Raw genomic sequence first — 24,524 nt, 5'->3', positions numbered from 1 at the left:
CCTCCGCCGTCTCCCTGCGTTGCAGACGGGGGCGGGAGGGGGGGGGACACGCCGGGGCCGCAGCGTGCGGCGGGGGGGGGGCCGGGGGGGGCCGGACTACAGCTCCCGTCGTGCCGCGCAGGGGCGGCCCCGGTGCGGGCGCGGCCCGAGCTCCGTCCGGCGTGCGGGCGGCGGCGGGAGCATCCCCGGAGCTGCCCTGAGCCTCGGCCGCGCCCGCTCCGCCTCCCGCCGCGGCCACCGGGCTGCGGCCCCGCCGCACCGGCCCCGGCGGAGCGGGGGATTCCCGGAGGCCGCCGCCGGGGCTCGGCGGGGGCGATGCTGCGCCGCTCCCCGCGCAGCATCCCGCCGCCCGGCCGTGCCCGCCAGCCGCTCCGCGCCGGGCCGGGGCTGGGGGGCGCCGGGCGGCCGGCCCGCTGGTAGCCGCCCCGCCGGTACCGGCCTGTGCCGGGGCGCTCCCGGCGGCGGGACCTGCCGCCCGCGGAGGATGCTCCTGGGCGGCGGCCGGACCCTCGCCCGCCGCCCGGCCCGCGGCTCCCGTCTCCCCGCCCTGCCCCGGGGGACGGTGGCCTGGCCCGGGCGCCGCGTCCCGGGCGGCATGAGCCCCCGGCGGGAGCCCGGCGCTGGAGGGACGGCGAGGGAGGAGGAAGCCGCGGGGCCGCGCTCTCCGGCCGGGATGCGAAGGTACCGGTGAGGCCGGTTGTGTTCCCAGCGGAGCTTCTGGCGGCCGCCGGTCCCGCCCGGCCGCGGGCGCTGCCCCCCGGGGCGGGGGCAGGGAAGAGCCGCCGTCAGCATCCTCCGGGAGGCGAAAGGTGGAGCCCGGCCCGTTCCCGCAGAGCGTCCGTTCCTGCTTTCCCCGGGCCGGCCCCGTCCTGGCGCGGTGCCGCCGGTCGCCCCGGGGCTCTGGGGCCGGCTGCCCCCGCTCGCCCCCCGGGGCAGCCATGCCCTCCCCCAGCGACTCCAGCCGCTCGCTGACCGGCCGCACGTCCCGCAGCCTCACCCACCTCCGCGTCCAGCGGACCTGGCTGCAGATCCTGCTGGTGCTGGGCTTCATCCAAGTGATCCTGGGCGTCCTGATCGTCACCTTCAGCCTGGTGGCGGCCACCATCACGCCCTCCGCCAAGATCCGGCACTCCTGCCCGTCCTGGGCCGGCTTCTCGGTGAGTCTGGGGCTGGGGCAGCGCGCGGAGGGGTCTGGCGCAGACCTGCTCTGTCGGGTCCGTACCGCTCACTGGATGCTGAATTTGCTGCAGGTCCCAGGGGAGTGTAGCCCCGTTGCGCCCCCACCCTCTGCCTGTGGCTGCCGTGGTGCATTGTGGGAGAATCCCGGGGGTCCCCCCAGGGTGACTCCGTGAGGGATGGGGACCCCTGGAACGGTGCGGGGGGGCTATCCAGGGTAGGCGTTGAGGTGACACGTGTCTGGACAAAACCCTGAGCAGGTCTGTGCTGCCACAGGCAGGGAGAGGTGCGTGGGGTGCTGCGGCGGCGACAGGGTGCCCTGCTCCCAGGCCGAGCGGTGAGGATGCTCTGCCTGCTGCAGATGTGGGGTGGGGGCAGGACCCTGGCAGGCCTGGGGTTCCCCCTGCGGTGACCCCCCGTGGCACAGATCCTGGCCCAGGTTTGCTGCCCAGCATGGAGCCGCCCGCAGTCCCCAGGCTCTCCAGTGCCCTGAATCAGCAGTTTCTCCAGGCTTGCGGCGCCAAGGCTGCCCCTACAGCCCTGCTGCTCCGGGGCTGGCTCCGGGCCCTCAGGGCTGGGGGGGTTCTGTCCAAGGGTGGGGGCTGCTCTGGGCCCCACTGCCTGGCAGAGCCCCCTCCCCATCCTCACCCCCCGGCTTGTGCATCTGCAGCTGGCACTGTCTGGGCTCGTCGGCATCGTCTCCTGGAAGCGGCCGCTCACCCTGGTGGTAGGTGTTGGGGGGAGGCCCCCCCCAGACTGGGGAGGGCTGCGCGGGGGGTCTGAGCGACCCCACATGCCCCGAGACGTGCGGCCGCGTGTGTTGGCTCCCTGCTCCGCAGCCCTGCCCGGCTGGCAGCCCCTCTCCTCCCCGCTGCAGATCACCTTCTTCACGCTGCTGTCGGTGCTGGGTGTCATGCTGAGCCTCGCCGGGTCCATCCTGTCCTGCCAGAACGCGCAGCTGGTGAAGTCCTTGGAGGCCTGTGAGAGGGTGAGCCTGGCTGGGGGCGGCCGCGGTGCCTCCATCCGCCTGGGCTCGTCCCTGGCTGCGTGGCTCTGGGGACACAGGGAGCTGTGGAGCTGGGCTCTGGGGGCGGGACGCGCTGGTGGCTCTCCCGGGAGGGCACAGCGTCTGGAGGTCCCTCACGGTGTTCCTTGTCCCCAGGAGAAGGACTCGTGTGTCTGCTGCCAGGCCCGCTTGGAGCCCCCACCCGCCTCCTGCAGCCAGCAGAGCGAGATGCTGACCATGTTCCCCAACCCCGACTGCCGGAGCATCCGCGTGGCACTCAAGGTGGGGGACCCGGGGTGGTGGGCGCAAGGGCTCCCTGGGGAGCGGCCGCGCACCCCGCTGTGCTCTGGGGGCATCTGCAGCTCACCCCGCTCCTCCCCAGGATCTCCTCTTCAGTGTCTGCGGCTTGACTGTCCTCTCCACCATCGTCTGCACGCTCTCTGCTGTCGTCTGCTGCATCCAGATCTTCTCCCTCGACATCGTCCACGTGGTGAGTCCCAGCCCCGGCCCAGGAGCAGACGGGGCTGGGTAGCACTCCCAGGCTGGGGGGGCCCAGGGTGCCAGGGCATGACCTGGCCCCAGCTGGGTGTGGATTAAAGCCCGGGACACGTTGCTGGATCTCTGGATGGGGAGTCCCAGCTCTTTTTCCTCCCCTTTTCCTGCAGCTGGTCCCCCAGCGCTCGAGCTCCGTGACGCTGGAATGTATGTCCCCCCCCGACACCTTTCTGCAAAGCATGATGGACTTCGAGGAGTTTGTCCCCCCAGTGCCACCCCCCCCCTACTACCCGCCTGAATACACCTGCAGCTCCGAGACGGACGCGCAGAGGTGGGATGCTCCTGGCTGGGAGTGGGGCTGGTGGAGCGGGGCCACCGTGGTGTGGGAGCCGGGGGGGGCTGTTTGCCCCCAGGAAGGGCTTGTCCCACCTGACGTGGCTTTTCTGCTCTTGTCTGCACAGCATCACCTACAACGGCTCCATGGACAGCCCCGTGCCCCTCTACCCCACTGACTTCCCCCCCTCCTACGAGACAGTGATGGGGCTGCGGGGAGACAGCCAGGTGGGAGCCGGGGGGCTGCAGGCAGGGCAGGGCCGGGCAGGGCTGGGCTCCTGCTCCGCCTGTGCCCTGACCGCGCCGTCCCGCAGGCCACCCTGTTTGGCTCGCAGCTGACGGACGGCTCGCACGCCTGCACCTGCGACCGCGTCCCCTCCATCGTGCTCAGCGGAGAAGGTGAGCCCACCCCACCGGCGCACCTGGGGCTGGAGCATCGGCACCATGGCAGAGGGCTCGTGGGGCGACCAGCCCTTCCCGGACGCTCTTCACCCACGCCCACGCCGCTCCTTGCAGTGTCCATGGACAGCGGGTCCCTGATCATGTCTGAGATCATGGACATCCCCGGGGACAGCAGCCCCTCGGAGGACTCGTGCCTGCTGGAGCTGCAAGGCTCCATGCGCTCCGTCGACTACGTCCTCTTCCGCTCCATCCAGCGCAGCCGCGCTGACTACTGCCTGAGCGTGGACTGCGTGCAGTGCAGCCACCACGCGCGCAGCCCCACGCTGGGCTTGCAGGGCCCCTTCGAGGAGCCGCCCCAGCCCCGGGCGCGGGGGGAACGCTCCTACTCCTGCTCCACGGCGGAGCCCGGCCACGACGGCATCTTGGTGGGGGGAGCCGGCACCCACAGCTGCAATCGCCTGGAGGGGCTGTCCCGCTGCGTCGGCCCCTGCTTCCCCGAGGTGCGGCTCAAGGAGAAGGGCTCGCTGCAGGGGCGCGGGGGCGTCCGCTCGGCGGGGCCCGCTGCTGGCCGCCTCTGCCACCCGCGGCGCAACAGCGAGACCTCCTGCCCCTCGTCCCCGGCCCCGGGGCTGAGCCAGCGCCCGCTCGTGAGGTCGCACAGTGACCCCGGCGTCCTGACGGCCGGCCATGCTGGTAGGTGGCAATGGCTGCTGGGATGGGCACGTGCATGCGGCGGCGGCCGAGCAGCGCAGCCGGGACGCGCCGGGGTTTTGGGCTGCGGTTGCCTGTGGCCAGGGGGGTTAGAGCCAGTCTGAGGTTGTCCCAGGGGAATGGGGGGAGAGGGGTGGCAGGGCTGGTGCTGGGGGTCCGCACAGCGGCGCGGGGCACTGCCGAAGCCTGAGTGCTCTTTCTGCTCCCAGCAGATTTCAGGGAAGTACTTTATACCAAAGCACTGGAGGACACCTTGTCCAACTCCTCTGCGGATACAGGTCAGGGCACTGGGCCGTACTGGGATATACAAAAAGGTGGGGGGAGCGTTTCCATAGCCCTTTGGGGGGATCGGGCTCACCCCACTGGGGCTGGGACGATGGAGACCCGTGGTGGTACCACTCCCGCCGGCTGGGGAGACAGCAGGACCCCCAGGGGACTGCAGGGACAGGTCCCATCAGGAGCAGTGTCCCGGCATCTGATGGCGGCGTCTCTGCAGGGCTGTGCTCCGAGGCCTGCCTGCTCCGCCGATCACACTGTGACTCCCCGCCGTGGTTCCGGGCTGGCTCAGTGGGGAAGAACAAGCTGCTGCCCTCCAAGAAGGTGACGCAGCAGCTGTCGAAGACGACGACCCGCTCACTGGGGGACCTCAAGGTCTGCCGGGGCACCCGTGGGCTGGTGGCCAGGTTCCTGCAGAGACCCAAGCGTAGCCCAGCAGCTGGCACGGAGGTGCCCGGGCACAGCTCCCAAGGGCACAAGCAGGTGAGCTCCAGCAGCCACGGTGCCCCAGGGGACAGGGGCAGCTCCTCTTTTCCAGGGAGACCCATCCACACCCTCTCCCTCCCTCCGGTCCCCACCAGCACCTCCACGCTGGCCCTTCCAGGGTTTCCATTTGCCTTCCATGGTGCCAGCACCCTGGCTGCAGGCAGAGCCTCCTCCCCGGGGCACTGTCCTTGCCCAGCCCTTCTTGGTGTGGCAGCTCCTTCCCCTCAGCCCCCACCAGAGCCCCGAGTGGGAAAATTGTGTGTGTCACAACGGCTTTGCCTTTGCCCCTGAGTCACCGCAGCCGGGGGGCAGGTGCTGGGACATCCCGGCCTCGGCTTACGGGACACCGGAGACTTTGCGCAGCCCGGGAGGCCCTGACGGGAACAAGCCTGTCCTTAATGACAGCGTACATGCGTGACACATGCCTCCGCCATCACGCCTCCGCCATCCCTCGCCACCCCTGCCGTCCTGCCCCGCGTGCCTGCCTGGCTGCACCCTGGGCAGGGGTGCCGGCAGCGCGGCTGCATCCTGTCCCCGTGGGGTTGCAGGTTCCCTGGAGCGCCTGCCCGGGAGCAGAGCGGCCCCACGAAGGCATCCACCTGCAGAGCTGCGGGGACCTGAGCTCCACCTCGTCCCTGCGCCGGCTCCTGTCCGCTCACCGGCTGGAGCGCAGCCGCCCGCGGAGCCTCAGTGGGACCTGCAAGGAGAGCGTGCTCTGACAGCCCACCCTCGCCGCCGCGGGGACCCTTCTCGTGCCCCAGTGCGGACATGGGGGTCCCGCTCTGGGCCAGGACCCTTGGACGTTGCTCGGACGTTGCTGCTGCCCCGGCAGGGCTGGGTCCTGCGCCGCTGCCCGGGGGCCTCGGCTGGGCCAGGGCGAGGGGCTGGTCCCCTGGGGTGTCTGCTGGGGGGCCGAGATGGCCATGCCTGTCCCCTGCCCTGTCCCCTCTGCCAGCCGTGCCTGTCCCCCCCCTGCGCTGGCCGTGCCTGTCCCCCACACTGGCTGTGCCTGGTCCCCTGTACTGGCTGTGCCTGCCCCTACCCTGTCACCACTGTGCCAGCCGTGCCTGTCCCCTGGGATGGCCATGCCTGTCCCCGGCCCTGTCGCCCTCTTGCTGGCCATGCTTGTCCCCAACACCGGCTGTGCCTGGTCCCCTGTGCTGGCCATAACTGTCCCCCACCCTGTCCGTCCCCCCCACACACACCGGCTGTGCCTGTCCCCTGTGCTGGCCATACCTGTTTCCCGCCCTGTCCTCTGTGCCAGCCGCGCCTGTCCCTGCCTTGTCCCCCCCCCAACACCAGCCATGCCTGTCCCCTGCCCTGTCCCCCCCTGCGCTGGCTGTGCCTGTCCCCTGCCCTGACCCCTGTGCCAGCCGTACCTGTCCCCTGCCCTGTGTGTGTCGTGTCCCCCCCCCCGGCCGTGCCTGTCCCCTGCCCTGTCCCGTGACGGCCGTGCCTGTCCCTTCCCTGTCCCCCCCCACCCCCCCCGCGCCGGCCGTGCCTGTCCCTTCCCTGTCCCCCCCCACCCCCCCGCGCCGGCCGTGCCTGTCCCCTGCACCAGCTGTGCCTGTCCCCTGTCCCCTGCCCGGCCGTGCCCGGTCCCCGGGGTCCCCCCGCCCGGCTGCGCCCGGGGCCGGTCCCGCGGCGCTGGAGCCGCCGCTGCCCCTCGCTAGAGACCCAATAAAGGTGGTCGCCGCCCGCCCGGGGCCGTGGGGCCGGTGCCAACGGGGATCTGGGCGGGGCGGGCGGGTCAGCTGACCGGTCACGTGAGCGGCGGGCGGGGCGCCGGGCGCCTGGGTCCCCGGTGGCGGCTGCGGGAGCGGGGGGCGGCAGCCGGGACCGGGCCTGGCCGCGGGCGGGGCCGCAGCGCGTGTGCCCGAGGGGGGCGGTGACCGGGACCGGGCGCCCTCCCGCGCCTCCCGGCGTGCCCCCGGTGCCGGGGAACGGCGAGCGGCCCCGCCGCCCGTGCGGCTCCCCCGGCTCCGCGGCCCCGTTACCGGGGCGGGGGTAAAGCCGGGCCCGCCGTCTTGCCCAACAGGGGCCCGGCCCGCCCCGTGCTGGTGCCGCTCCTGCACCGGCGCCCCGGGCGTGGGCGGGACGGGAAGCCCGGGCGCCCTTAAAGGCGAGGCCGGCAGCGGGCCCGGTGCTGCGGGGGGAGGCCGGGCAGCCAGCGCGGCCGGGACCGGCTCGGGGTGCCACCGGGACGGGCGGCTTTGACGGGGCTGCCGCTCGCAGGGCCTGCGTTCTGGGACCCGCCGGGGGCTGCGGAGGGGCCATGGGGGCCGCCGGTGCCCTGGGCTGGCGGCTGCTGGTGCTGGTGGCAGCCGTGCCTCGGGCCGCAGGTGAGCGCGGGGGCGGCGGCGGGGTGGGGGGTCCGGGAGAGGCGATGCAGGAGCTGGGGTGGCCGGGGAGGGGACGGGGTGCGGAGCGCGGGGGCAGAGGCGGCACCCCGGGGCGGGCAGGAGGGCTCTGGTGGGGACGCGTCCCCGAGCCGGCAGCTGCCCCCAGCCTGCCCCTGCCCCCCAGGCGCCCGGCCCTGTAGCCCCAAGTATTTTGGCCGTGACGCCATGGTGTGCGTCTGCAACGCCACGTACTGCGACACGCTGGACCCCGTTGTCCTGCCGACCCCGGGCAGCTACGTCAAGTACGAGAGCAGCAAGGCCGGCAAGCGGCTGGAGCGCAGCGAGGGGACCTTCCAGCGCAGCCTGCACGCCCCAGGTACCCGCTGCGGCCGGCAGAGACAGGCCGGACCCTGCGTGTGACCTGCCATCACGCTGGGTTCCCTCCCTGCAGATCTTGTCCTGACCCTGGATACGGCGCAGCGGTACCAGAAGGTGAAAGGATTTGGTGGCTCCGTCACTGACGCAGCTGCCATCAACATCCTTTCCCTGCCGGAAACAGCCCAGGATCACCTGCTCCGCTCGTACTTCTCTGAGGAAGGTGAGAACATCAGGGGAGGCAGGAGGAATGGCGAACGGGGACCCTGCGGGCCTCTGCCTGGGCACCGGCAGGGCTTAGAGGCCCCCTGTCCCACTGCCCGCCTCTGCCCGTCCCACCCCGTTGTGCCTACCAGGGCTGGAGTACAACCTTGTCCGCCTCCCCATGGCCAGCTGCGACTTCTCCCTCCATGCCTACACCTACGACGACGTCCCCTTTGACTACGAGCTCGCTCACTTCAGCCTGCGAGATGAGGACACGAAGCTGAAGGCAAGCGGTGGGAGGGAGTGGGGTGGGGTGGGAGGGGGGGGTGTGTGTGTGGGGGTGCAGGGGCTCAGCCCAGGCGGTCCCTCTGCCCCTCCTCCAGATCCCCCTCCTGCACCGAGCCTCGGCCATGAGCAAGCAGCCCCTGTCGCTGTACGCCAGCCCCTGGACCTCCCCGACCTGGATGAAGACCAGCGAGTCCTTTGTGGGGAAGGGGACGCTGAAGGGGCAGGCGGGGGACAGGTACCACAAGACCTGGGCCAACTACTTCATACGGTAAGGAGCGTGTGGCGCGAGGGGGTGGGGGAGATACCCAGGGATGCGCTGGGGAGGCCCCGTGGCTCACCCCTCTGCCCCACACCCAGGTTCCTGGATGAATATGCCAAGCACAACCTGACCTTCTGGGCGGTGACGGCAGAGAACGAGCCCTCGGCCGGGCTGATCAACAACTACCCCTTCCAGTGCCTGGGCTTCACGGCCGAGCAGCAGCGGGACTTCATCGCACGGGACCTGGGCCCCGTGCTGGCCAACAGCTCCCACCGCGACGTCCGGCTCATCATCCTGGACGACAACCGGCTCCACCTCCCGCACTGGGCCAAAGTGGTGAGTGGGGTAGGGGTGCCGCCAGCGCGGTGAGCCGGGGCAGAGCCCCACTCCCGCTGACACAGCGTGTCGCTGCGGAGGGCTCGGCCGTTCCGTCCCACAGCGCGAGGGCTGGGGCGATGGCTCTCTGCCCCGTGGGACCCAGCGGTGGCCGACTCTTCTCCCTGCCAGGTCCTGGAGGATGAAGCAGCAGCTCGCTATGTCCACGGCATCGGCATCCACTGGTACCTGGACTTCATTGGGCCCATACAGGACACGGTGGTGCCCACTCACGAGCTCTTTCCCGATTACTTCATCCTGGCCACGGAGGCGTGCATCGGGGCCCACTTCTGGGAGCGGGACGTGATCCTGGGCTGCTGGGACCGGGGGAACCAGTACAGCCACAGCATCCTGACGGTGAGGCCCCTGCGCCAGCCTGCCTGGCAGGCCCCGGCGGGCTGCGGTGCGCTCCCTCTCCCGTCAGCACCCCACTCCTTGGGCAGACGTCTGGGCTGTCCCATTGCAGAACCTGAACCACTTTGTGGCCGGCTGGACCGACTGGAACCTGGCCCTGGACCTGGAGGGAGGCCCCAACTGGGTCAAGAACTATGTGGACAGCCCCGTCATCGTGGACGCCAGCGAAGGCATCTTCTACAAGCAGCCCATGTTCTACCACATGGGGCACTTCAGGTGGGTCAGGGCCCCCCGACACAGTCTCAGCTGACTGGGCTCCAGCTCCGTGGTTGCAGTAGCAGCTTGTCGGGAGGAAACCTCTGGTGGGCTCCGACTCCCTCCCTGAGGTTGCTCCTTGCTTGTGCCCATGCAGTAAGTTCATCCCCGAGGGCTCCCAGCGCGTGGGGCTCGTCGCCTCCAAAGAGTCCAAGAAGACGGACCTGGAATACACGGCTTTCCTGCGCCCTGACGGTGCCGTGGTGGTGGTGGTTCTGAACCGGTGAGCGATGCAGCTTAGCCCACAGACGTGGGACCCCGTCCTGCCGTGCCCCGCGTGTGGCTCGTCCTGCTGGGCCTTGTGCACCGCCGGTGCTCAGGAGCTGCTGCAGGTCTGACCCCGCTGCTCCTTGCCCTCCAGGTCCCTGCAGAACATCACCTTTGGGCTGGCCGACACGGTTGGCCTCATCGCAGCCATGGCTCCGGCCAGCTCCATCCAGACCTACCTGTGGCGGCGGCAGTGACGGGGCTGGGATGCCCATGGCTGGCCAAGGGCCGGAGTGAGCAGGGTCGTGAGAGCCCACACCGCCCTGGGCTCAGGCCTGGGAGCGCGGAGGAGGCGGCTCACCGCTGTCGGTGCCACGGTGGAGCCGAGCGCTCGGGCGAGCTGGAGGAGCGAGCCGGGCTGTGCCGCGTGTGTGCATGCAGGAGGGCCAGGGGCACCGGTGCCCCTCACGGTGGAGATCCCACAGGCTGTGAATGCTTTTTTTCTGCTGCTCCGACATTAAACGCTGACGCTGCCTCTATGTCTGCGGTTGGAAGAGAGACGGCTGGGTCCCTCCCCTGCTCCCGGGTGCCGTGGCTGGGTGCTGCCCAGGCATGGAGCCCGTGGGGCTCCCAAGAGCAGCATGGAGCACCTGGAGCCCCGTGGGGCAGCTGCTCTCCCTGCCCACCCCATCTGCTCTCCTCCCCACAACTCTTCAGCGGGGTTTGCCACTGCTGGGGAGATGCTCCGGCTCCCAATTTGCTCCCAGTTTCAAGCGTGTGCTGCCTGGCAGGGGGTGAGCTGAGCCACAGTGCTCTCCCGCCGCCTTCGTGGGCAGGTTTAGGAACGGGCAGGCAGCTCAGGATTTACCCTGCGCGCAGACGCAGGAGTGGGAACAAAGTGCCTGGAAGCCTGTCTTGGCGGAAGCCCTGGGCAGGAATTGTGTCCGAGCTTCAGCTTTCCTGGCTTTTCCTGCCCAGCTGGAGCCACCTGCGGCCCGATGCTGGGCTGGGGGCGGTGTGCGGATCGCACCTCGCCCAGCCCAGGGTGCGGGGCTGGAGGGAGAAGGAGCTCCAGGAGCGTCGCGGCACGGTGGGCTCAGGGGCTGAGCCAGCTCTGGATGGGGTCAGCGCATCCGCAAGCTTCTCCTGGGGCTTTGTGGGGGGCGGGATGCTGGCCAGGCTGCAGCCCTGCCACGGGGCGTGCTGTCCCTGTGCCATGGGGCACGCCGTCCCCATCCCACCCCCCCCGGGATGGGGCAGAGGGGTCCCCGCTGCGGCGAGGCGGCTGGGGGTGCAGCGGGGGCTCAGCACCCGCTGTGGGGCCGGGGCCGCTTGAGCAAGCGGGCGCGGGGCCAGGAGTGGGCGCTGAGCGCGGGCACACCCAGGAAGGAGGGAGGGAGCGCGGCGGGCGTGCTGCGCAGATTAGGGCAGGGAGGTCGCGATTGCAGGCGGGGTGATGAGGAAGGGAGGCCGGGGCTACTGGGCCGATCCGGGCCAGCCGGGTCGAGGCAGGCGGGATGTGGCCCGGGATGCCGTCAGGGCTGACAGCAGCGACGCTGCGTGGGCCGGGCACAGCCCAGTGCCGGCTCCGGCAGCGCCCGGGGCGTTGGGTAAGTGTGGGACAGGGTCACCTTGGGAAGGTGGCACGTCCTGCGGTGCCACCGGAGCATCGCTCTGGGACCCCGAGTCCTGGGGAGAGCTGGCTGCGCAGAGGGGCAGGAGCGTCCCGCTCTTGCCCAGAGGCTCTTTGCGTTTGTCCACAAGAGGGAAATATTTCTCCAGGACGGCGGCAGCGAGCCCCGCTCCCAGCACCCCGCTCCCAGCACCGCTCCTCCACCTGCTGCTGCTTTCCCAGGTTCTTACTTACCGGCTTCCTTTATTACCAGGGCCGGTAAAACGTTAAAAGCCGATGTCTGGATGCTGAATCATCCCAGGACGCGCGCCTCTGTCCCTGCGCTCTGCTCAGCTCTGGAGGACCGAGCAGCTCCAGGTTAAATGGAGAGGGGGCGACTCCTTCAACGTCGTTGGGCTTGGCTCATTAATTCTTGTGCAAAGCGTTGGCTCGTTTTGGGGCACGGGCCAGCTGGTGGCTGGCACAGGAACCCCCAGCCGCTGGCCTGGAGCCAGTGCCCACCAGCGAGGGCCAGCTCTCCCTGTGCTCGGGGCTGAGGTCCAGCTGCCCGGCAGCGCGCCGGAGCTGCTGCTGCACCGTGGCTCCCTGCGTGCCCACCTCCCGCTTTGGCAGCGGTGTTTTTCAGAGTCGTGATCCCCATAAAGGCCCCTCACCCATGGCTCCGTGTCCCCGGGGTCCCCGTCCCCTCTGGCCTGGCTCAGGGACAAGATTCACCCCCCCACACCCCGGGAAACGCCGTGAGAAACCCCTGGTGCTGGGAGCGGCAGCAAGAAGCGGCTTTGAGAGGATTTGGTGGGGCTGCCCGGCATCTCTCGTGCCACCGCTCCGCGCCGAGGCGTTGCCCTTCCCCTGGGTCTCACTTTTCCTGCTCAGCAGGAAGCTCTTATCAGCCCGTGGTGATAGGGATGAGCTCCAGCAGCCTCCGCAGTGTTTTCCCTCCCGGGAGCTGTGGGGGCTGCGGGGACCCGAGCCAGCTGTGGGGCTGTGTCTGGGGAGGGGCCGGGCAGAGCCAGACCCCGAAATGGGGAGGGAAAGGGTATGGGGCATCCCGGGGGGCTGGCAGTGGGCTGGGTGGCAGCTGATAACCGTGGGGCAGCAGGGGTTGACCCATCAGCCAAAATTGGGGCTTATTAGCCTGGGTGTAGCACCCAGCTAACATGTTAGTCACGGCTTGGGGTGGGAGAGCCACGGGGCCAGGAACTTCCTTCCGGGGCTGCCTGGTTGCCCCGTAAGTGGTCACCAGGGGCTGCCCAGCCCCATCTGCCCCTTCCCCGGTGGCAGCTGGCCCGGGCGCCCTGTGGCTCGGCCCCACGTGGCTCGGGCTAGCGTGGCAGGCGGAGGCAGGGGATGGTGGCAGGGCAGCGCTGGAGGGTAGGAGGAACTTTGATGAATTGAATTGCCCCACAACTGCATCTGATATGCCAGAAAAGGAGAAAATTAGTCATGGAGTGCTGCTCCACCCGGAGAGGGAGAGCTAACGGAGTGGTTTAACCCTGTGGAGGGAAACTCCAAGCCCCGGCCTTCGGTGCTCTGGGGCTGGCAGAGCGGTGGCCGGGGGCTGGCTGCTCTCTGTCCCCTGGGCCACCCCTGCGGAGAGATGCCAGGGGCATCCCCGCAGCGATGGGCACGTACGTGCGTGTCCACGGGAGCAGGCCCATCCTGGGCGATGTGACCAGGACCAGGCGGCAACTGTGTGCCCGGGTGAGCCGGCCCAGGGCAGCCCAGGCTCCTTGGACGGGGAGGGTTGCTCGCAGAGGAGCAGGGAGAGCTCCCGGAGCGGTTTGTCCCCAGGCCGCGTTCTGCTCCTGGCGTGGCCGGCGTCGGGGCAGCAGGTTCTCCTCTGGCGGCGGCTGCTGCTGCCTTCCACGGTACCTGCTGAGCTGGGGCGAGCGATGCACCAGGCTTGGGCAGGGCATGGCATGGCGGTGGCCCCAGCTCCTGGGTGACCGCAGGTGGCTGGTGCTTTCACTGCACGGAGCCACGCAGCCACATTTGCCATCCTCGCCGGGGGGTCCTGGACCCTCCCCGTGCTGGGTGCGTGGCCACAGCAGCTTTTGGGGGCAAACCGGGGTGATGGGCAAGGGTAAATCACCCAAGGTGCTGTTAGAGCTCATTAGCAGGACAGCCTACGGTGCCCATGAGCGTGCCCGTGGGCTCTGCTGTGCTTCCAGGGATTCATCCAGACCCGGCCTGACAAAGGAAAGAAATCAGCGCTTCCTTCAGGGCATCGCAGAGGCTCTCAGAGCTGCCCCTTGCTGCATCTCCCTGTGCTGGTGGGGCCTTTTGCGTAGCTAGAGCCGCCAGCACGATGTCCCCGTCTCTCCTCGCTGGGGGCTGACACCCTTGCATGGCAGCAGAAGGCAAGGGGGGGGACCTGGTGTTCCCCAGCTCTGGCTCTGTGGCGAGGAGACGTCCCGATGGTCCAGGGCCAAGACCAGGAGTAGGTACGGGCCGGGAGGGGAGCAAGGAGGAGCTGTGGGGGTGGGAGAGGGTGTGCTGCGGAGGGAGGTCTCGAAGCGGCTCGCCGTAAAGGCGACGTGGGGAGGCTGGAGCTGCCTGAGGAGGAGGAGGAAGGCTGGCGGCAGCGCAGGTCGGGGAGCAGCTGGGGCGGAGGCGGGTGGGCTGCGGGTTCCTGGCAGGGATGGACCCACCTTGCCAGGAGAGGGTCTCTGCTGGGGTGGGAGCATGGGGTGCGTGGCGGGAGCCCCCTGGCAGCCAAAGCAGGAGCTGGGACAGAGGAGACGGCGCTGATCCAGGCGGGGAGCGCAGCCTGTCCTGCCACCCCCTCCTGTGCCTGCATCTGCCGTGGCTGAGGGTGTCCCCCCCCTCACAGGACCTGCGGAGCTGGGGCCATGGGTGCTGTCAGTGTCCTGGGCTGGCTGCTGCCGCCGCTGCTGCTGCTGCAGGCGGTGCCCCGGGCTGCAGGTGAGCGCGGGGACATGGCGGGGGTGGCAGTGGGACAGCAGGGTTAGGCACTGGGGTGCCCTGGGACAGGGTCAGGAGCCTGGGGGCAGTGCAGGAGCTGGGGTGGCCGGGGAGGGGACGGGGTGCGGAGCGCGGGGGCAGAGGCAGCACCCCGGGGCGGGCAGGAGGGCTCTGGTGGGGACGCGTCCCCGAGCTGGCAGCTGCCCCCAGCCTGCCCCTGTCCCCCAGGCGCCCGGCCCTGTAGCCCCAAGTATTTTGGCCGTGACGCCATGGTGTGCGTCTGCAACGCCACGTACTGCGACACGCTGGACCCCGTTGTCCTGCCGACCCTGGGCACCTACGTCAAGTACGAGAGCAGCAAGGCCGGCAAGCGGCTGGAGCGCAGCGAGGGGACCTTCCAGCGCAGCCTGCACGCCCCAGGTACCCGCTGCGGCCGGGGGGCGGTGGGTGCCATCACGGGACCCTTGGGCACCACAACCTGAACCGGGGTCTCCCTCCAGGGCTGCTGCTGACGCTCAACGTCTCTGCGCTCTACCAGCACGTGAAGGGCTTCGGCGGGTCCCTCTCCGATGCTGCTGCCATCAACGTCTTGGGGCTGTCGCAGCCTGCCCAGGACAACCTGCTGCGCTCCTACTTCTCCGAGAGCGGTGAGCGGTGCCAGCAGTGCGGGGCTGCTCGCAGGGTCCCCGGAGGTGGCTGCGCCCGTCCCCGCTGCAGGGACACTCATCACCTTGGGCACTTGCTCCGGTGCTTGACCCATGCTTTTCCCGCGCTGCAGGGATCGAGTACAACCTTGTCCGCCTCCCCATGGCTTGCAGCGACTTCTCCGTGCGCCCCTACAGCTACGACGACGTCCCCCACGACTACGAGCTGAAGCATTTCAGGCTGGCAGAGGAGGACGTGAAGTTGAAGGTGGGAGGCTGAAGCTGCTGCCAAGGGCGCTGCGTCCGCTCTCCCGCTGCAGCTCCTGCGTGTGCCGGGACCCCTACGCCTGGGTGCTGCCGAGCCCCTCGCAGGGTGGCAGGGTGCGTGGGGACAGCCCACGGGAGCTGGCACCTCCTCCGGGGCACGTCCCGGCGCATCCCAGCTGGCACTGGCAGGGTACGGAGCAGGGGCACCGTGCCATGGGGTGGTGCTCGCAGGCTGCCGTTCCCCACAGAGGCCATCTGAGTGCTCCCCTTCCTCCTGCGCTGAGCCGGGCCATTTTGGGGGGCTGCAGCTGGAGCTGAGCTGGTTCCTCCGCCCACTCCTGCAGATCCCCCTCCTGCACCGAGCCTCGGCCATGAGCAAGCGGACGCTGTCACTGTACGCCAGCCCCTGGACCTCCCCGGCCTGGATGAAGAGCAACGGGGACGTCCGCGGGAAGGGGACGCTGAAGGGGCAGGCGGGGGACAAGTACCACAAGACCTGGGCCAACTACTTCATCAAGTACCGTGCCCCAGGGCCAGGATGCTCGAGGACTGGGGGGGGGGGGGCCCTGGGCATGGGGGAGGGTGGGCAGAGGGTGGGCAGGCGACGCTGATGCTGCACCCTCTTCCCTGCCCCAGGTTCCTGGATGAATACGCCAAACACAACGTGACCTTCTGGGCGGTGACAGCGCAGAACGAGCCCCTCGCCGCCCTCCTCACGCCCCCCCAGTTCCCCACTATTGCCTTCACCCCTGCGCAGCAGCGGGACTTTGTCGTCCGTGACTTGGGCCCCGCGCTGGCCCGCAGCCCCCACCGCACCCGCCTCATCATCCTGGACGACCAGCGCATCCACCTCCCGCACTGGGCCAAAGCGGTGAAGAGCGAAGCCCCTCGCCCTGCCTGGCTCCTCCCGCGCCCTCTGCTCTGTGTCCCGCCAAAGCGTTGGGTTTTCGCTGAAAATTGAAGCCGGCAGCCCCTCCCAGCCCCAGGCAGAGCAGGAGGCAAACTGGGTCTGCCGGAGAGGGAGCCGGCGTCGGCTAATTCGGTAGCAGCTGCCTCCGTGTGTGCCTGGGTGAATCAGGGACAGGAGGTGGCATCCGCATCCCGGAGCCCTGCGGCATGGGGCGCCAGAGGCGCTGCCGGCACCCCGGCTCCTTCTCCAGGCAGAGTTTTCAGCTGATTCGGCTTCTCCCTTTGCAATGCTGAAGAGCTGTTTGCGGGAATTACCTTAAACCAAAAAGGAAAGAAAATAAAACGTGCTCCTGCCCCTGCCTGGAGCGAGGCACGTCCCTCCCTCGCCTCGAACCGGCAGCACCCGGGGACGGTGGTGCTCAGGGAGCAGCGGGGGCCAAGGAGCCCACCGAGGGGCACGTCTGCCCCCACCCACCCATTGCCCTGTACCCTGTGGGGTGCTGGACCCACATCGGGGTTTCCCGCTTGGGGGCTGCAGGTGCGGGAGCCTGTGTGCCCGCAGGAGGGGACAAGAGGGCAGGCAGGTGGCCCTAGGGGACGCCGCTGGCACGGGGTGGTGGGGGGGTGTGTGTCCGTGTGTCCATCCCCATGGGGCTCACGGTGCTGGTGGCCCTGGTGTGAGGTGTCTCCTCCGCTCCCCCAGGTCCTGGGCAATGCCACCGCTGCCCGCTACGTGGCCGGCGTGGGGGTTCACTGGTACCTGGACAGCATCGTCCCGGCCAGCTGCAGCCTGGAGGCCACCCACAAGCTCTTCCCTGACCACTTTCTCCTCTACACGGAGGCCTGCAGTGGCTTCCTCACCCTCCGCTTCTCCGTGTCCCTGGGCTGCTGGGAGCGAGGACAAAGCTACAGCCACAGCATCCTGACGGTACGGCCCCCCCCCGCCCCCGGCACTGCCCGCCCGGGGCTGGGGACCCGGCTCAGCCCCACTCAGCCCCTTCCCCACCTGCCCAGGTCCTGAACCACTTTGTGGCCGGCTGGACCGACTGGAACCTGGCCTTGGACCTGGAGGGGGGCCCCAACTGGGTCAAGAACTTCGTGGACAGCCCCGTCATCGTGGACAGCAGCAAGGACGTCTTCTACAAGCAGCCCATGTTCTACCACATGGGGCACTTCAGGTGGGACGGGGCCGGGGAGGGGCGGGCGCTGCTGCCAGCCCGAGGCGGGGGGCACGATCCCTCTCCTGCTCCTCTCCCCGCAGCAAGTTCATCCCCGAGGGCTCCCAGCGCGTGGGGCTGCACAGCAGCCGCCGCTGCCTCATCTGTCAGCTGGAGCACGTGGCCGTCCTGCGCCCCGATGGGGCCCTCGTCCTGGTGGTCCTCAACAGGTGAGTGGGGCAGCCCGGCTTGGGGGGGACGCTTGGCCCCAGCTCCGCCGACCCCGCTCAGCCCCTCTTGCCCTGCCGCAGGTTTGGCTGGGATGTGCCGTTCGGGATCCAGGACCCCGCTGTTGGTTTCATCGAGACGGTGGCTCCTGCCAACTCCATCCAGACCTACCTGTGGCGCGGGAAGTGACAGCCAGGGCAGGGCGAGGGACGGCACCACGTGGCCGGGGGTCTCTGGGGGGTCCCCTGCCCTTTCCTGCCCTTTCCAGCATCCTTCGGCGGTGGAAGCGGGCAGTGACCCACTGCTAGGTCCTGTCCCCGCAGAAGGGGCTGCGGTGCTGGGGTGCCCCCAGGACTGCTGCCGGCGCTTCTCAGCCCTCCCCCAGGCCTCCCCCAGCCCCCTGGAAGCTCCTGCTGCGCCGTCTCCTGGACCACGCTTCCACACGTGGCTCCCTTAAAACCTTCGCGTGTGTCTCGGGCGCCAAGTAAAGCCGTGACGCGCTCCCTCCGGTATGCGCCGTCCCCGTCAGTGTTTCCTCTGCGCTCTCGGAAATTGCTCGGTTTTCCTCGGAGTGGCGGCAAAGGGCAAGGGGTGCCCCGGAGGGCTCCGTCCCCGTGGCCCGCGTGTGGCTGCCGCCTTTATCGCTGCAGCTGGAGGCTCAGCCACTTGCCAGCTCTTGATTCGTTTCATATGCGCCGTCGGTTTTCCCCAGCCTACTTTTTTTTTTTTTTTTTTTATGTTTTATTTTAATCCAAATGTCCCGTTGCACCAGGGTGGACGCTGTAGAAAAGGCTGAGTAAATTGTGTCAGTGTCCCCGGCCACCAAAACTTGCAGACAAATTAGGTCGGTGCCGTCTCTTCCCGAGCTCACGCCTCTGGCCGCATCCAGCCACGCTCGGCCGGTGTGGCCTCGGGACAGACTCCCCTCTATTCTGGCCGTGGCCGACGTCGAGCTGCCAGCCCACAATTACCTGACCGTCCTGTTTGCTCTCTTTAAATACCGGTTACAGTATTTGCTTGCTCCAGCCTTTGGGAACGTTACCAGCATCTTTGAAGTCCTGGAACGAGAAAGCCAGAGTGCTCCTTGGCAAACTCCCCTGGTGTGTGAGCTGCAGAGTTGCTGACATTGGGGGAAAAAGGAGGGAGGAAAAAAAAAAAAAAAGAGTTTTAACAGCTGTTTTCTTGGAGCGCAGCAAGAAGGAGGCACCAGGCTCCGTCTGAGCCCTGTTCGTGGAGCACATCTGCCCGGCCTGCGCCGTCAGCGACGGTCCTGGGTGGCACCGGCCCAAACTTAGTCCCTTTGCTGGACCAACGTACGGCAAAGCTCTGCCAGGCCGGGAAGGCGCATCCGCAGCCCCCGCACCCCCAGATGTTCAGCAGCGCTCGGGGACGCCCGTGTGGGGAAATGCTTCGGTGCAGCCCCTCCAGGGCTCCGCGCTCCCCCGCCATCTGGAAACCCATCTGCCGCAGGGCTCGTACCTTCCCCCAGCGCCGAATAGCTGCCGGGGAAACCGAGGGATGCAACAACCGCAACAGCGGGTGTGAGGGGCTGGGGGGAGGCTGGAGGAATCGCCCCCCTGGTCCCCACTGGATGCAGCCTGTGTTGGGGGGGGGGTGGGGGGTGACTTTGCTCTGGCTGCGGCAGGATGAGTGGTCCCTGGGCGAGGGGCTGCCTCCCTGGCCACCCGCACGCTGTCGCAGGCGGGGGGACAGCAGGGCCAGGCCAGGCAGATGCCGCCTCTCCCATGGCTCTGCCCCCCCGCCCCCCCGCTCCTGTTTCTCCTGATGGGCAGGTGCCTGCAATTAGGAAGGATCCCAAATTAGAAGGCGCCGAGCCCAGACTTGTTTTGCAGATGATAAACTCCTGCAGCCTGCTCCACCCAGCCCCGCTGCGGGCGTGGGGCTGGGGCGTGGGGGAGCACAGCCCCACGGCAGGGGCGAGCGGGGTCCCGGCAGGCAGCACCCCCCCAGCCCCCCGCTGTGCCCATCGCCCTCTCCTCCGGGCGGTGAGGAGCGGGGTGCAGCCGTCCCGGCCGTGGCTGACTGCCCGCAGCCCTGGCAGTGCCTCTGCCCGCGCCAGGAACGCTGCTGGGGCGGCCACGAGCGGGGCAGGGGTGGGCGGCTGCGGCACCGACTGCCGACAGGCTCTTGCCCGTGCCCACGGCAAAGCCGAGCCCCCGACGGCTGGGACTCGAGGCCGAGCGACCGCAGGACCTCAGCAGAGATGGGGTACCCTGGCCACCCTTACCCCTGCCCGGGGACATGGAGGGGGACGAGGCTACTTTCGTGAGGCTCTTCGAAAGGGGAGCGCTGCGCTGGGTGCAGGTGGCTGCAGGGGGGGGTCCCATCTGGGGTAATGGAGGCAGCTGGGGGGCTGGCGGGCATCCCGCCCCCCCAAGCTTCCCTCTGGCCACTGGGACGGGTTTCAGGAGAGCTTTGCAAATGCTGCGGTGAGTGTTGAAAGCGCTCATCGGAGCCGGGTTGCAAAATCATCCCCGGGCTCCTCTTCAAATGCATAAGGAGTCCCATGAGCTGTCTGTCCTCTCCCCGGACTCACCTTTCCTGCTCCGCCAGACGCCGTCACCGTCACCTCCTACCGCGCACAGCCAGAACGCAGGTCCCGCCGCCCTGCTGAGACGCAGCGAGAGGGGTTTGTGGCAGCAGGTGAGTACCCTGGGCCCAGAGTGGCTTCATCAGCCAGAGGGGATGGGGCTGGCCCTGGACAGCAGGACGGCGCTGAGGCCATGCCCGTGGCGCTGGGCATCGCCCCTGGTCAGGGAGTGGGAGGCGATGGGTGCAGGACACCCCGCCTGGCCCTGGTCCCCATGGTCTCAGGGAGCAGCGAGCTGGCGCCATGTCCCACCCTCGCCTCCCCCTGCCCGGGGGCAGCAGCCTGGCACCGGGGTCCCGAGGTGCGGAGGTGGCTCCTCCTGCGCCCTCGTGGAGAAGCTCTTTGCCCGGTGTCACAGGAAGGATGGCGCACGGTGGGGACACCCACAGAGAGCAGGGAAATGCAGGACCCCTCTGTGCCAGGGCCTTGAGCCCCAAACCCCTCCGGCTGGGCAAGCCCCGGCTGCTGCACTCATGGGGTCGGGAACGTGGAGCTGTTTGCTCCCAGCCACGGCTCCGGAGGCACAGGGCAAGTGTGGAGTGACACGGCGTGGCATGGCACGGCATGGCATGGCACGGCATGGCATGGCACGGCTGTGGGGTGAGCGAGAAGGGAGAAGGAGTGGGAGGGAGGCGATGGGAGTGAATGGAGCTGCCGGGTACAGCCGGCGTGGGCGGCTGGGAACGCCAGGCAGGTGGGCGTGGGGCGGCACACGCCTGGGGGGCTGCACCCCCGGCCACGACGTGGCCGGAGCCATCCGTGGGCGCCCGACAGGGCAGGAGGGAAGGCGAGTGCTGGGCCGGGGGTGTGGGGAGCGGGCAGGACGATGGGGGCCCAGCCCTGGCTGGGGGTGCTGGTGCTCCCCGAGCCTGCCAGGCCGGGGGGTGTGGGGCTGTGCCCGCCCCCATGCTGTCCCTGTCCCCATGTGGGTCTGGGACAGGGCGAGAGGAGCTGGCTGCTGACACCCACCACCCCGCTCCCAGCCCTGCTCCTTGCCGTCAGCCTCCGTCCGAGCCGCACTGCAGCAGAGGTGCCATGGGACCTGGGTGCGCCGGCGTCCTGGGCTGGCTCCTGCTGGCGCAGGCAGCGTCGTGGGCAGCAGGTAAGTGCTGTCGCCGCGTCCCCGGGCAGAGGGCTGCCGAGGAGGCGTAGCCAAGGGTTCAGTGTCCGTGGTGGGTCGAAGGGGTGAGCTGGGCTCCTGCTGCGGTGCTCTGTGCCTGCCCGGTCTTTCCTCCTGCCACAGGCGGCCGTCCCTGCGATGCCAAGGACTTTGGTCACGGCTCGCTGGTATGCGCCTGCAGCGCCACGTACTGCGACACGCTGGACCCCGTGGTCCTGCCGGCCCCGGGCACCTACGTCAAGTACGAGAGCAGCAAGGCCGGCAAGCGGCTGGAGCGCAGCGAGGGGACCTTCCAGCACAATGCCGAGACCCCAGGTACCCGCCGCGGCCGGCCGCCTGCCTGCACACCAAGGAACAGCCTGTCCCTGCGCGGCGGCTGTGATGATGTTTGTCCCCCGCAGATTTCCATCTCACCTTGGACACAGCACAGCGGTACCAGAAGGTGAAGGGCTTTGGCGGCTCTGTCACAGACTCAGCTGCCATCAACATCCAGTCCCTGTCCAAGGATGCCCAGAACCACCTGCTCCGCTCCTATTTCTCCGAGGAAGGTGAGCCTGGGGCAGGGCGACGCTGCTGGGTGGCAGGGCTGGTCTCTCCAGCCTCTGCTGCTCGGGGTCTGGCCGCTGAGGCTCGTGCAGAGGGGCTGTGAGGCTCCTGGAAGCCAGGGGGCTGCACCCCCTGAAAACACCCCCGCCGTGCCCATCACTGCCCGCCCTGTCCCCAGGCATCGAGTACAACCTCGTGCGCGTCCCCATGGCCAGCACTGACTTCTCCGTCCGCCTGTACACCTATGCTGACGCGGAGGGCGACTTTGAGCTGAAGCACTTCCACCTGACCGAGGAGGACACGCGGATGAAGGTGAGTCCCACGGGGCGAGCCCAAGGCTGCAGCCTGCGTGGGACGGGACGGGACGGGACGCACTGTACTGGGCTGGGCTGGGGCAGGGGAGCACCTTCCCGCTGATGGGGAGGGAGAGGACTCATCCTGACACCTGTGGTGCCGGCGCCAGGGCAGACCCGGAGAGCTTACTGCCATCCCGGTTCTCCCCAGATCCCCATCCTTCAAGCAGCCCAGGCAGTGGCCAAGCGGCCGCTGTCACTCTATGCCAGCCCCTGGACCTCCCCGGTCTGGATGAAGACGAACGGCGCGATGACAGGGAGGGGAACCCTGAAGGGCACCCCTGGGGACAAGTACCACCAGGCCTGGGCCAAGTACTTCATCCGGTGAGGGTCCGCAAGAGCGTGATGGGCACCAGGGTCGCCGTGCCTGGGGCTGGGGCCGGCGCTGCCGCCACGGGGCCATTCACCATCTGCCCCTGCGCCCAGGTTCCTGGACGAATACGCAAAGCACAACCTGACCTTCTGGGCAGTGACAGCGGGGAATGAGCCCACGGCCGGCGAGATCGTCTTCTACCCCTTCCAGTGCCTGGGCTTCTCCCCCGAGCACCAGCGGGACTTCATCGCACGGGACCTGGGCCCCGCGCTGGCCAACAGCTCCCACCGCGACGTCCGGCTCATCATCCTGGACGACCAGAGGGTGATGCTGCCCTACTGGGCCCAGGTGGTGAGTCCCCACAGCGGCTCTCCTGGCCCCACGGCGGCTCTCCCAGCCCTGGGCACCGGTGACTCCTTTCTCCTGCCAGGTTCTCAAAGACCCTGTGGCCGCCAGCTACATCAGCGGCATCGGCATCCACTGGTACCTGGATTTCCTGGCGCCGATCGACCTTACGCTCTCCATCACCCATCACCTCTTCCCAGACTATTTCCTCCTCTCCACGGAAGCCTCCACCGGCTCCTACTTCTGGGAGCCCAGAGTGGTGCTGGGCGGCTGGGACCGCGGGACCAAGTACAGCCACAGCATCCTCTCGGTAGGGCTCGGCGGGGGCCGCAGACGCGCTGGCCACCACCCCCTGGGCCTGCCCACAGCTCAGCGCCATCACCCGCCCCGTTGCAGAACCTCAACAACTACGTGACGGGCTGGACCGACTGGAACCTGGCCTTGGACCTGGAGGGGGGCCCCAACTGGAGCAAGAACTACGTGGACAGCCCCGTCATCGTGGACAGCAGCAAGGACGTCTTCTACAAGCAGCCCATGTTCTACCACATGGGGCACTTCAGGTGGGACAGGGCCGGGGGGCGGCCGGCAAGGGGCTGCCAGCTCCAGCCGCCATCCTGGGCGCCAGGCTCAGGCCCTGCTTGTTCCTGCAGCAAGTTCATCCCCGAGGGCTCGCAGCGCGTGGGGCTGGCTGTCTCCAAGAAGTGCCGCCGGTGTGACCTAGAGCACTCCGCTTTCCTGCGCCCCGACGGCGCCGTCGTCCTGGTGGTCCTGAACCGGTGAGTGGTTCCGCCCTGTGCCCCCCGCCAAAGCCCAGCTGCCCCCTCTGACCTCCACCCCCCTCTCGCGTCCCCGCAGCTCCCCCGAGGACGTGGCCTTCGGCATCTCCGACCCACGGGTCGGCTTCATTGAGGCCGCGGCCCCCGGTGACTCCATCCAGACATTCCTGTGGAAGCAGCCGGCCTAGGGCCATGCCAGAGGAGGAGGAAGGTGCCGGCACCGGCAGCATGGTGCTGTTGGAGGGCTTGGGAACGGGCCCCAGCGCGGGCCGGGGGCTGCGGCGCAGAGCCTGCAGCCCCGTGACACCCCAGGGGCCCCGCTTGATGCCAGGGCTGCGACGCCTGCTCTTTTCTAGATGTTTTCATAAAATAAATGGGTTTTCTACAGCCTCGCCTGCACTCCCTCTGCCCTCCCGTGCTGCCTGCTCCGTGGGCAGGACCCTGCTGGGGGGCAGGTCTGGGGCCGGCTGGGCCCCGTGGGGGTCCCATCCTGCCGCTGCCCCTGTCCCTTGGCGGGGGGGACCCAGCCAGGCACCGGGTCCGTGCTGCGGGAGGCGGGGGACCGTCACCCCAAGGGGCGGCATCTCCCTCCCCTCCGCCGGCTGTGGCGTCCCCTGGGCAGGGCAGGGGCCCGAGGCCGGCAGCAGCCAGGACCCGCAGCCGGGGTTCAGCGCCGAGCCCTGACGTCAGCAGCTCCGGCTTCTCCCAGCTGGAGCGGGCAGCCGCCTGCTGCGGTTTCTGCTGCCGGAGCAGCCATCAGCCCCCCCCAGCCCCCCCCTCCCAAGCTAATGGGAACGGGAGCGTCGGGCACATACTTCCCGAGTGACGTTATGGGGGAGCGGGCACGGGGTGGGGGCTGCACTGAGTCATCCCCCTCCCGCTGGGGCCCCTCGAACTGGGCCAGTACGGGGAAGGCTCCGCAGCCGGCCCCATGGCACGACACAGGGGCCCCCCCCGGCCGTCACAGCCACGTGGGGGGCACATGGGGTGCTTGTCTGGGGCGCTCAGCCCGGGGACACAGGGCACGGCCAGCCCCCCTCGGGCGCCGGCAGCAGCCGTGTCAGGACGCTGGTGGTGGCAGCGGCCGGCGGCC

The 24,524-nt window shown here is 69.2% G+C and overlaps 4 protein-coding genes across 8 annotated transcripts; all 4 read left to right on the top strand.

Annotated features, from left to right (window-relative positions):
- Positions 1-141: 141 nt before the first annotated feature.
- On the top strand, positions 142-6,525 carry ENTREP3 (endosomal transmembrane epsin interactor 3). 4 transcript variants are annotated; one of them, XM_074566886.1, is made up of 12 exons: positions 142-1,157; positions 1,847-1,903; positions 2,054-2,164; positions 2,339-2,464; positions 2,565-2,672; positions 2,848-3,008; positions 3,139-3,238; positions 3,325-3,409; positions 3,527-4,105; positions 4,333-4,401; positions 4,620-4,882; positions 5,434-6,525. In XM_074566886.1, the coding sequence occupies exons 1-12, from the start codon at positions 939-941 to the stop codon at positions 5,602-5,604; spliced, it is 2,049 nt and encodes a 682-aa protein (XP_074422987.1). In that variant the 5' UTR covers positions 142-938; the 3' UTR covers positions 5,605-6,525. The 4 variants fall into 4 exon arrangements, with proteins under 4 accessions (XP_074422987.1, XP_074422984.1, XP_074422983.1 ...); XM_074566883.1 differs by having other exon boundaries at positions 3,325-4,105; positions 4,336-4,401; XM_074566882.1 differs by having other exon boundaries at positions 3,325-4,105.
- A 125-nt stretch (positions 6,526-6,650) lies between these two features.
- Positions 6,651-10,143, top strand: LOC141734750 (lysosomal acid glucosylceramidase-like). Its single transcript, XM_074566894.1, has 10 exons — positions 6,651-7,227; positions 7,412-7,603; positions 7,679-7,825; positions 7,959-8,092; positions 8,190-8,362; positions 8,452-8,689; positions 8,861-9,085; positions 9,195-9,358; positions 9,495-9,620; positions 9,759-10,143. Exons 1-10 carry the CDS (start codon positions 7,161-7,163, stop codon positions 9,859-9,861), a joined length of 1,569 nt encoding a protein of 522 aa, XP_074422995.1. The 5' UTR covers positions 6,651-7,160; the 3' UTR covers positions 9,862-10,143.
- A 3,905-nt stretch (positions 10,144-14,048) lies between these two features.
- LOC141734527 (lysosomal acid glucosylceramidase-like) lies at positions 14,049-17,689 on the top strand. Of its 2 annotated transcripts, XM_074566380.1 has the most exons (10): positions 14,049-14,162; positions 14,391-14,582; positions 14,663-14,809; positions 14,941-15,074; positions 15,418-15,590; positions 15,710-15,944; positions 16,686-16,910; positions 16,997-17,160; positions 17,244-17,369; positions 17,451-17,689. In XM_074566380.1, the coding sequence occupies exons 1-10, from the start codon at positions 14,090-14,092 to the stop codon at positions 17,554-17,556; spliced, it is 1,575 nt and encodes a 524-aa protein (XP_074422481.1). In that variant the 5' UTR covers positions 14,049-14,089; the 3' UTR covers positions 17,557-17,689. The 2 variants fall into 2 exon arrangements, with proteins under 2 accessions (XP_074422481.1, XP_074422480.1); XM_074566379.1 differs by lacking the exon at positions 14,663-14,809 and having other exon boundaries at positions 14,074-14,162.
- A 3,324-nt stretch (positions 17,690-21,013) lies between these two features.
- LOC141734544 (lysosomal acid glucosylceramidase-like) lies at positions 21,014-23,619 on the top strand. Its single transcript, XM_074566405.1, has 10 exons — positions 21,014-21,080; positions 21,222-21,413; positions 21,500-21,646; positions 21,823-21,956; positions 22,149-22,321; positions 22,424-22,661; positions 22,741-22,965; positions 23,052-23,215; positions 23,306-23,431; positions 23,511-23,619. Exons 1-10 carry the CDS (start codon positions 21,014-21,016, stop codon positions 23,617-23,619), a joined length of 1,575 nt encoding a protein of 524 aa, XP_074422506.1.
- The last annotated feature ends 905 nt before the right edge of the window (positions 23,620-24,524 follow it).

The sequence above is a fragment of the Larus michahellis genome, chromosome 24 (assembly GCF_964199755.1).
Source record: "Larus michahellis chromosome 24, bLarMic1.1, whole genome shotgun sequence".
NCBI classification, from domain to species: domain Eukaryota; kingdom Metazoa; phylum Chordata; class Aves; order Charadriiformes; family Laridae; genus Larus; species Larus michahellis.
The sequence above is the reverse complement of the archived record's forward strand: the minus strand, read 5'-3'. Positions and strand labels throughout refer to the sequence as shown.

What these genes read in the sequence shown, in the direction of transcription:
- LOC141734527 (XM_074566380.1), top strand. Translation starts at nt 14,090, where the DNA reads ATGGGTGCTGTCAGTGTCCTGGGCTGGCTGCTGCCGCCGCTGCTGCTG. An exon ending in GGCGGTGCCCCGGGCTGCAG is followed by an intron (nt 14,163 to 14,390) that starts GTGAGCGCGGGG and finishes CCTGTCCCCCAG; the next exon opens with GCGCCCGGCCCTGTAGCCCC. An exon ending in TCCCGCACTGGGCCAAAGCG is followed by an intron (nt 15,945 to 16,685) that starts GTGAAGAGCGAA and finishes CCGCTCCCCCAG; the next exon opens with GTCCTGGGCAATGCCACCGC.
- LOC141734544 (XM_074566405.1), top strand. Translation starts at nt 21,014, where the DNA reads ATGGGACCTGGGTGCGCCGGCGTCCTGGGCTGGCTCCTGCTGGCGCAG. An exon ending in GCACAATGCCGAGACCCCAG is followed by an intron (nt 21,414 to 21,499) that starts GTACCCGCCGCG and finishes TGTCCCCCGCAG; the next exon opens with ATTTCCATCTCACCTTGGAC. An exon ending in CTCCTATTTCTCCGAGGAAG is followed by an intron (nt 21,647 to 21,822) that starts GTGAGCCTGGGG and finishes CCCTGTCCCCAG; the next exon opens with GCATCGAGTACAACCTCGTG.
- LOC141734750 (XM_074566894.1), top strand. Translation starts at nt 7,161, where the DNA reads ATGGGGGCCGCCGGTGCCCTGGGCTGGCGGCTGCTGGTGCTGGTGGCA. An exon ending in CTCGTACTTCTCTGAGGAAG is followed by an intron (nt 7,826 to 7,958) that starts GTGAGAACATCA and finishes TGTGCCTACCAG; the next exon opens with GGCTGGAGTACAACCTTGTC. An exon ending in GTGGTGGTGGTTCTGAACCG is followed by an intron (nt 9,621 to 9,758) that starts GTGAGCGATGCA and finishes CTTGCCCTCCAG; the next exon opens with GTCCCTGCAGAACATCACCT.
- ENTREP3 (XM_074566882.1), top strand. Translation starts at nt 939, where the DNA reads ATGCCCTCCCCCAGCGACTCCAGCCGCTCGCTGACCGGCCGCACGTCC. An exon ending in CGTCCTGGGCCGGCTTCTCG is followed by an intron (nt 1,158 to 1,846) that starts GTGAGTCTGGGG and finishes GTGCATCTGCAG; the next exon opens with CTGGCACTGTCTGGGCTCGT. An exon ending in GCATCCGCGTGGCACTCAAG is followed by an intron (nt 2,465 to 2,564) that starts GTGGGGGACCCG and finishes GCTCCTCCCCAG; the next exon opens with GATCTCCTCTTCAGTGTCTG.